This window comes from Varroa jacobsoni, unplaced genomic scaffold (assembly GCF_002532875.2).
Source record: "Varroa jacobsoni isolate VJ856 unplaced genomic scaffold, vjacob_1.0 contig03760, whole genome shotgun sequence".
NCBI classification, from domain to species: domain Eukaryota; kingdom Metazoa; phylum Arthropoda; class Arachnida; order Mesostigmata; family Varroidae; genus Varroa; species Varroa jacobsoni.
The window spans coordinates 17794-28251 of NW_019215083.1; the positions used below are offsets into that span (position 1 = coordinate 17794).

At 42.2% G+C, this 10458-nt stretch overlaps 1 protein-coding gene across 1 annotated transcript; it reads right to left on the reverse strand.

The window, feature by feature from the left end:
* Positions 1-4754: 4754 nt before the first annotated feature.
* On the reverse strand, positions 4755-9976 carry LOC111272898 (uncharacterized). The gene is made up of 2 exons (XM_022854547.2): positions 9602-9976; positions 4755-9223 (listed from the first exon to the last, which is right to left on the reverse strand). The coding sequence occupies exons 1-2, from the start codon at positions 9974-9976 to the stop codon at positions 8876-8878; spliced, it is 723 nt and encodes a 240-aa protein (XP_022710282.1). The 3' UTR covers positions 4755-8875.
* Positions 9977-10458: the final 482 nt, after the last annotated feature.

Below are 10458 nucleotides of genomic sequence, written 5' to 3' on the forward strand. Positions count from 1 at the left end.
TCTGACAGTTTTTGTTCATTTATTTAATTACCCAGTTTTTAATTTGTTGATGGTTTTTCGGTGTACCGATATATAAAACCAGACACAAATGCGATATATTTCTAGAGAGCTTCTGTTCTACAAGCTAGATGTAACCGTTGTTCTTACGACAACATTTTGCTATGACTTCGAGTTTGAATAATGGCTACCTCGAGAAACAAATCAATGAATTTGTAACATCGACTTTTAACATCGAAATGCTGCGGAAGCATGCCAAAATATACGTTCCACATACGAGAAGGCTCCATCGTTGAGAAATATCTTCTAAAAATTTTGCTCGTCCAAAATCTAAATTATTGTTTAAAAATTACGCTCGATTCTTATTGAACTCCTAACACATCCTCTAGAACGCGCCATAGCAACAGCTTGATTAACAGCCGTTGATGCAAACGGTGGGTTAGAGTAGACAAATTTTTGTAAGAATCTAGCTCCCTTTCCTTGTGATAACGCTGCGATCAAAAGTGGTCCGCCGTAATGAATCACGTCCCTTAATGCTTGTAATCTTATTCCTATACTTCCCTTTCCCATTATTCTCTGTCGCTTTCTTAGAATTAACACTTCTGATTCAGAATCTTGCCCACCTAAGGCCCGCCTCCGAACCCGCCAGCTACGCTCCCGCGTGGCTCCGACAGATATTTTTTGAAGGAGGTGAGTGCCACTGCTTTTATATCTTGTTTTCTCAAGTGGCACTTCAAAGATTTCACTGATAAGACTATAGTCTGCTATAAAATGTCTGCCGGGCTGCACCCGGAGGTTCCGTGACCTTGAGCAACTTTAACCTGACAGTCTACGGTGAAAATAACATAAAACTGCAGAGAAGTCGCCGGGATAATACTAGGCCCAGCAGCTTCAGGGGAATCCGAATATGCTGGGCGTTAAACAACTACACCGATGCTGATGTCACTAGCCTTCGTGCCTGTGCGGATAAATAGAGTTACATTTGTTGGGGATACATAACTGCACCAACAACTGGAACTTAACATCTTCAAGGATATGCAGCTTCAAAAAGTGGAGAGGCTTTATCAGCACATAAAAAAATTCGTCAATCTTCGTGTTCACATCGAAGTAGCCCGTGATTCTGAAGAACAGAATATTCAATACTGCTCTAAATCTGGAAGGTTTGAAGAACACGGGCAGAAAACAAATTTAACTGAAAAACCTATTGTTGAGATAGCAACAAAACATCCGGCGGCTTTTGTTAAATTTGGGAGAGGCCTTCGTAATGTAGCAAATACCTTGAGAATAGGACCCAAACATGATCACAGAACTTAATTTTTTATTGTTTGGGGATTCCCTGGAACTGGTAAATCGCGAGGTGTTCGCCAATCAGGTATTAACCTTGTCGGTGAAGATGAAGTATGTTATACGACAAGGGGCCATTTGTGGGATGATTACTGTAATCATAAAGAAGTAACTATTGATAACGGATAATAACACGGATGGTTTAAATATGACGAATTTCTCTCTCTCTCTCTCTCTCTCTCTCTATATATATATATATATATATATATATATATAAAGTTCCAATCAAACAAGCTACATGAATATTTATTACAAGCAATAGCCATAGCGGAAGAATGGTACAACTCCCGTGGTTATAACTGGAGCGCTCTAAAACGCCGGATCAACATCATCATTCACCTTCCTAACCCTTCTCTTACTAATGCATATAATAAATCATATATGCATTTTGAATATAATGATACTAATGACGAAATAAAAACAGTTTTTAGTTTTAATTAAATATCTTCATGTTTTTATTTTGAGATACTCCATTTATCGCATCATAAGTTTCAGGTTTTTCCTAAATTGATACATAACTTTTAAATTTTGCATACAAACTGTAACTGATGTTACAACTTTATATCTTAATAATTTTTTCCTTCCTCATCTCCTGGTAATCTATATGGAGACCCCGCTCTAACTGGTCCATTTATAGGTATCATTGACATTTTTGTATCAAATTGTCGTGTGACACTATTTTCCTTAGATATTTTGGAGTTTTTATATAACTCCAAAGTTGGTTTAAGTAAAGAATCTAAAGTTTTCGGTAAACTAGATCCCATTGAGACACATTGGAATCCCATCTAACGTTCCATCGTAATGTGATTCCATTGAAAAAACTCCAGGAAGGAACAATTTCGAAATTCGAATGTGCCGACTCCTTAAATACGAAAAATTCTGACTCAGACAAAACGGTTGATGTGTTTGTAAAGCAAATAAAGGCCTTCCAATGGTGTGCAACACTCAACCATCGGCTAACCAAATGTTGCTAAAAAGAGACCACGAACCAGAAGGCACCAAAAATGGATTGACCAATGAGGGATTAACAGGTCAAAGAGAAAAAGTTTTTCAGTGCTTTCCAATAACGCCACTAACATCGTTAATAGAGAGCCCCGATATAAATCGTTTTTACACAAAACAAACATACTTATTGCCAGGCTCACATAGGAAGAACTTCAATTCTTGTTGATTTTGGACCATTATAAGTTAAGTTTACGCAACTATAATTGAATTTCTGGTAGCCCAGTACATACAATAACAACTACCCTATACTCCATGCTTTCGTTTTAATTTACTTATTATCCCATGGCTGTAAAAAATGATTAATTTTAAGGTAGCTAATTTACCTGTCTATTAGCGGCTTTTATTTCAAAAGTATCGTTCCGGAAACGAGACATATTTGTTAAAATTTAATCGTACTAATAGAGCTTCATTTATCGCATGAAAAAATAACATAGGTTGAAATAACATAAGGTAAAATGAGTTGAAAAACTTCTCCTATTCAACGTAAACTGCAATGACAACAAGAGGGAAGATCTATTTGTGTCGTTATCATAGAGGGGAATCGTTAAGAAAAGCATTTGTTACAAGCCGCTCTCCATCCTCCTAACAAGCGACTGAACATTCACGTAGGAAGCATACATGCAGCCCTAACAGAACACCATGGGTTCCGAAAAGAATCCTCCACAGAAACGCTACGCCAGATGTTAATGGTTCATTTTAGTAAAGCGCTGGCGTGACTAACGCCACAGGTTGGTCACGATATTTATCAAGTTCAACATAACCCCTCATTCCATGCTTCAAGGTTATGCCCAAACATGCTTAATCTTCTTGTGGCAATTCTACAAAAAGTAAGGATAACAATTGATTAGCGAACGGCCGAAGTCCTGCCTCTTTCACAGACAGTTATCCCAGCTTATGAGGACATTTCAAACTCATTTTCATTCTTGATTTGGGTTAAGCATCTCCCAGAACACATAAGAGAGCCGAAAAATTTGGTTAACTCATTCTGTATACTTACAACTCAGGGCTATACGTGTCTAGCAAGTTCTCGATACAGGTAACTTGATGCCAACCCTACGCAACAGTTACAAAGTTAGGACCGACTGTAAACCTGAGTATGATAAAGGCGCTGAAGTGGACACCTTTAATCGTGCGGGCCTACCTGTCGCTTATCTTATGATGCGATTCGTTTTACTGGGCACGTGTTCGGACGACACGAAAAAAACAGTGCCGACCATATAGGAAATGGAATCTTCGCGTCGCCTTCAGCTTGTTTGACATCAAGGTAACTCCGATCCCATCACAGAATAGGGAAGACGCGTCGTTTGTAAGAATCTTATAGGGAAAAATTCCAAACAGCTAGGTCACGCCAAAAACTACTTTTCATAGAAAGCACTCGGCTGCATATAACGATCCGTGACCGTTTCGCATACCTACCGATCTCCTCACCACTGCTCACCGAAGACGTGCGTTGCCGTTTTGAGCTCTCAGCTATAGAGGCCTGTCAAATTCGTTAAAATCGATGGAGACATTTTTTGTGAGGTGCGGTGAAGAACGAATGGGAACTGATGAATCAGTTAGACTGTAATGCCAACTGAGTGGAAGATGACACTTACTATGATTATCATAACAATCGTCGAAAATTCTGAAACCTTCAGATGAAATTTCAATACATCAATGTAAGAATCATAGAAAAACTTTCAAAACAATGAACTATCTTTAGAACAGAACGGAATCTTCCGTCTATCTAACGTCTTACAAAGGAATAGTTTGATGGTACTTTTGCAGCATCTATTTACAAAGAGCAACCATCAAGAATGGCAGAAAAAATTAATTTTCGTTTTTCAAAAAAATTTGCATGCTTTCCAATTATCGTCAATACTCATTAGAGGAGTTGTTATTGAATCGCAACGCTAATTTGGCTGCATAGAAAGAAATGAATCAAGAGCCACATACTTTTAGTACCATTGCCGCGAAAAGCCGAGGTTTTATTTTAAGGGAGCTAAAAGTTTAGTTTTGCTAGATAACAATTAACAGCTTATCGGTACCTTTAATATATAATAAGAACTTGATAAATCATCGAGTAGCTGAAAAAAAGCTGCAAGATTGAGTTAATTTAATAGAGTAAAAGAGTTTGAAAATTACATATTGGTTCTAAAGTAAAATCAAAATCGTTGTCACTGCAGTATATCTTCACTTGAACCTTGCAACAACGATATTACCATAAAACCTGCGAGTAAAAAAAAATTGAAATTTATTAATCCTATGTTAATTTTTGGCTAAACAAGTAAACCAAGTCCGTTGTCACTGTTTTAAGTGCCTGGCTGTGATCTAGTTTACAATAAGTATTTTTGCAAATCGGCATGTACAAGTTCACGCTAAACACTTCGTATACTGTTAAGTACAGTATTTTTAAAAAACATCGACAATTATACAAAGCTATGATTTATTTATATTTACGGAGTGTCGCACATTTTACATTAATAATAGTGTTTTTTTCTGTTAGATGTCTTCGGGCTGTAGTGTTGACATGTTGGTAGATTCTATTGGTTCGCTCTGTCGTTGATGGTAGTTCTATCAATTTATTTCTTGTTTGCCGTGTTCTTTTGTTCTCGCGCACGACTAAAGATAAATAGCCACTTAATAATCTCTTATCGTTCGAAGCACGTCAGCCGTATGTTATTCTGGGGAGGGTTTGAAATGAGAGTCGGCCATCTGTCGGCAAACTCCTTCCGAAGCAATAAAATGATTGTAAATAGGCCAAAAGTGACTTTCGCAGTATCAAATAATTAGAAGTTAATCTTCACTGCAATACGTGTCATTGGCTCTTTTGCTAAACCAACCGTGTAAAATGAGCCACTATTACATTATTAATTGATCAACACTTGAAGTCAAATAGGTTTTCAATACGAATTTTAAAATTAAGTCAAACTAGTTATAAGTAAGTGAGCCCTGTCGAATGAATAAACTTCTAGGAACCCTCCGTTATCGGCAAGACAAAACTTTCGAAGATATTCTTAGGTAAGATCATGCCTTAAACAACAACTTGTTTTTAGCTAGTTGAGTATATAATAGCGAATCTTGAGTTGACCATTAATTTTGCGTTTTAGATTATGTGTGGCACATTAATTTATATTGATGTATCTCTTTACATACTTTTAATTTGCATATGGCTTTCAGCCTCTGCGACAATCAACAAACGATACGGTTCGTGGAATCGGTCGAAGCAGACGCTCGATTTGTATTATTTAATGATGTGACAAACGGGTAGTGATATTCCATTGTGTGTTCCTTGCTTCGAGCCTGCAACTGTCGCGTGAATAAACTAACGCTATTTTTTCTTTTCTCTCCAACCGCTCTTTCTTTCCCTATATTATATACGCGCTCACCTCGTCACGTCAGTAGATGACATCTTTGACAAAAAATTTTGATAACAGATGACGCTATAACTCTCTGATATACACCACCATACCATCAGTTGTTTGATGCTATATATATATATATATATATATATATATATATATATATATATATAAACGTTTTAATATTCTCAGCTTCCCGTTTTAGGGTGTGGTTTTCCCTTTTTCGTCTTTACCTTCTTTTTAATATTTATACTAATCGACAATCCTAATAGATATAGGCTCTCGAGATCATTAACACAGGTGTGAGCCAGATAACTGGTAGCACAAAACGGCTTTACCACTTGTCGCTTCAAGACACCCACTCCGTGTCGAATGCTGTACGTCCACCAGCAAGTACCAATTATGTTCAGACTTATTGTTTCATTAATATTACTTTTAGTCCTTCTCTGTTCCCTTACTCCCCACCATATATATATATATATATATATGCGTGTCAGTCTATGGCAAAAACCAAAACCTGTTGAAAGTTGCTCTCATAGACTTCAATTAGACTGCACGAAGCTATCGATTAACTATTGCGAAACGGAACGAAAATTCATACCGATTCCGCCGTTTCTCCATCCCACACATCAACCAGGAAACAGCGTGAACATAAGCGAAAATTCAATATGATCATGGTGGTCATAATCTTCATCTGTATATCCACGCCCCACCCTACCATATCGATGTACCTCGAAATTGCAAACTTAAATTGCACTCAACTGACACACTCGATGAATCACATTCACTTAACAAAGTTAACATAACATAAACTTAAAACAAACAATCTCACAGTGCTTTCGTTAGGTAAATCTAGGTGGAAAGTGCTATCATCGGCTCAAAGGCTATGTAATTTCATATATATATATGTATATATATATATATATAATGTTATGCGTTCCCCTGTGTGACTGTGCTGCTCCGCACTGAGGTGGATGGCATAAACGTCATACCCATAACAAACGGCAGAGTGCGTCTGCTCGCGATGAAACGCTGAGATCTAAGGTCGGAAGCCCACACGGCGGATATTTCCGACGTGTTCCCTCGACACCCCTTGTGATCAAAATAAAAAAGCGAAATGAAACAAAGCATATGCTTACACTTAGAGTTACAATAATCATTCTCTTCACCAGCATGTTCATCATTATAATGCAATAACATTTCAGTCAATCTCTAGCGTTGCTGTACCAATCATTTCCCAAGCAAAGGGAAAGGAGCTCGTTAATACCTACTACAGGATCCTATAGGGTGGTCGTGGAGGTGAATATCTCCTCCGCGAGAAACTTCGACTCTTTCACCCTTCTCTATTTTCTTCGTCCCTAAGACGTGTTCTGTCATATGCGGCCGTACAATAGTTCGGCGGCAGTTGATGTTACTCTTCGTTGACGTTGTTGTCGGTGTCGTTAGCTCCTCTTCACGATCAACTCGAACAGGTTGTTCGACCTCCTCCTTAAGGTCGCGTTATGCAGGATCTGTTCCTAAGCAGATCCGAGACTGGATAGTTTTCATATTAGGTCAGAATCAACTCCTCAAAACTCCATACTCTTCGCTGTCCCAGTGTGCTTAGGACAGCAAAGAATACAACTCGTATGATTTGGTCGGAATAGTATTGACATGTAACTGTTCAGTTCGCATCGATTTGATATTGTGTATATTGATGGTATAGACTCGTTGAACAACTCATTGTGTACTTGTCTGTGCGCGGCCGCTGATCTCTTGCGACCGCATGGACTCCCTCCGGCGGTTCGAGTGTCTACGACCATAATAATAATAATGGTCGTCGGCGCTTCCCAGGAGCAGTAAGCTCATCACTGGACATAATTTGACATCGTTGACTTCTGCAAGCAAGCCGTGTGTATGTGAGCCTTTGCTCACCCGAATGGTTAATTTTTACGTGTTGGTAACGTGGTACCCTAATAAAAGGTGACCGCATTGCGTCGCTGTTGCCGATGCGCCGACGGCGCGGTTTGACTGCCGGCGCATTTGTCCGGCCGCTGGCTGCTGCATGCGTCTCAACTGTAACTGTTCAGGCGACATCTTGGCTGGTCCGGTCCACCCATTCGCCGCGTCGTGGCACCGTCCAGCGACCGTGCGTGTAGTTGTTCATTACATCGCGAACACGCTACGGCACCGGGGCCCCACTCGGCGGCTCAGAGTGGCCGAGTGTTCGCTGGTGGCGTGTCGTAGACGGCGAGCCGCGTTGGATGCTTGGCTCGGCTGAGCACTGGATGCTCTATCTCGCTCCATCCTAACTTCATCTCAGCTTCGTCTACCTGAGTTTGTTTATATAGATAGCTGGCTCTCCCTCGCTCTGATTAGCTCGTTTCTTCGTTCCCTCGATTCGTTGTTTCCCTCAGTCAAATCTACTAGCATGGCTGCTCTCCGCGTCCTCTCTTCTCGGCTTCCCTCGTGCTGCCTTCTATTTCGATCCTGCCCTTCGACCCATGTAGGCTGGCTGAGCCTGCTCATTTTACCACGCTCATTACGGATGTAATCGGCTTCGTCATCGTCGCTTTCTTGGCTTGGTCTCGGCTGCGGTGCTGGACGGGCGTGCCCATTCTCCGTTAACCCACCCTTCCATCCTCCATCCGGGTTCTGTTTCTGGTGCTGGACAAGTTCTCTCGCGGGCGCAATCATGTTTCGCTTCCTGAGTTTTCTGCCTTTCTATCTCTAGCTTCCAGTAGTTTGTTCCTTTGTGTAATTGGTTGGTTGGTTTTACTCTTTAGGAGAATAGCCAATTTTTTTTTCTGTAGTTCACTGCCGCTCTCCTGCTCTCGTCGTCCTAATGATTATTATTTTTAACGTATAATTTACGGTGAGATAATTCGATACCTCTTTGGGTGTCCCATAGCATCGCGTCGGCCCAGGGCACTTGCACGGGCATCACATGGCCACTCCCTGAGTTGCAGGTGGACCGACGTGTCCGCGGGTGGTTCGCTCGCTCAAAGCAGCGTCAAACATTTGCTAGGCAACAGAATCGTAGAGCTCGCAAGAGCGTCGTCCATCGACGTCAGATGTGCTCAGTATATGATGCGTCGAAATTCCGACGGGCAGAAATAACCCACTGGATATCCAATCGCAATCGGACTTCGGTCGCGATCAGGGGATGAACACGAGTGAACCGGTCCCGCCGGGGAGCAAGCCTTAGCTTATTTCAATAGGCTGCTTGTTTGATGTTGCAGGAGAGCTGCCTGTCGGGCCACTGCCTGGATAAGGTTGCTGTTCTCTTGACTGTTGGGGTTCGCGTTGGGATTGTTGCTGTTGTTGTTTTGTTGCTGCTGCGGAGTCCCCTGTGGAGTCCCTGGTGGGGGAGACTGGTCCTTGTCCCTCCGCGGCGTCGCGGGATTGGGACTGCACTGGTCCGCCGCCCCCTGTCCCTGCCCCTGAGACCCCTGGGCCCCGGGGCCCCCCGATGGGCCCCCCCCCGCTGGACTGGGGTTCCCCGGAGAGTCCGTGGCCTCGGGGACTCGACCGCCCTGTTGCAGATGCTGACTGGCCTGTGATTGACAGCGAACGACAATCAATCAATTAACCGTTAACAGATTATTTAATCTTCTCCATCTTCAAGGAAGTGGATTTCAAGTCCTCTACAGATAAATATTTCTGTAATTTCCTACACGATTGAAAATGTTTTCTCCGTTGCTCCCACAAACGAAGATTCGTATAATAGTGGTCAGCCCTCGGCGCTGCTAAGAAGCACCCTTTTGCAATTGTGATAACGATCCTGTAGTAGTTTCGCTAGCGCAGTAGCTAGTCAAACCATACGACTATATAAATGTGTATATAGGAAATAGAAACGAATAACTATTGATAATAATACTTATTATCATTATTCACTGGAATAATATTCTTATCGTTTGTTGACTATAACTGACCTGGTGGGCCTGCTGCGTGACCTGTAGAGCGGCTGCATTGAATAATGTTGGAAGCTGAGATCGAAAGAGTGGATTGTTCATGATCATTTGTTGGAACTCCTGGTCCATAGTTCCCGACGCCGTAGAAATAGTTGGGAAATGTGGGGGCGGGGCCGCAGGCGGATTGGCCGCCGTCACCGGTGGCGCCTGTTGCGGCGGTGTTGGCGTTGGTGCTGCTGACACCTGCATATGGCCCTGCATGTGCTGCTGTAGAGAGCTGTGCGCCGCCAGATGTTGGTGGTGACTCAGAGGATTGGAGTTGTTGGCCATTAGCTGTTGGCCCCCCTGGGCCGCCGCTGCCGCCCCCGCCGGGGCCGCTCCCGCCGGTGCCCCCATTGTTCCCCCCGCCGCCCCCGCTCCCCCCGCTGCTGCCGCCGCCGCCGCCGCCGCCGCTGTTGCTGCCCCCGAGCCCCCCGCTGCCGCCCCCGACTGCCCCCGGCCCCTCGCCGAAGGGGGGTCTACAGACAGACAACCGCCCGGTCAGTCAGCCGATCAAGCAAAACACATATAATGTTAGTGATAATAACAACAACTATTTAAAAATATATTCACGTTACGGACAACTAGTTTATGAGCAGCAGCAGCAGCAGCATCGAAATGTAACAATATGGTTGCATTGAGACAAAAAATTACATATTGTATATATCGCTACAAAATAGAGCCTAGGTGAATGTTTTGAATTTACGCTCAGTACGGTAGTATTAATTACTGCGTTATAATACGATAAAGTGTAAACCTCGTCTACAAAAAAACTTAAATATCTATACTATTTTTACATCTATATAAATACCTTCGATATATCCATACGAATTATATAT

Excerpts from the sequence above, each read along its gene's own strand:
- LOC111272898 (XM_022854547.2), bottom strand. The coding sequence starts at position 9,976 with ATGGGGGCACCGGCGGGAGCGGCCCCGGCGGGGGCGGCAGCGGCGGCC. Across the intron at positions 9,224-9,601 it reads TCACGCAGCAGGCCCACCAG|GCCAGTCAGCATCTGCAACA; the intron begins GTCAGTTATAGT and ends TGTCAATCACAG.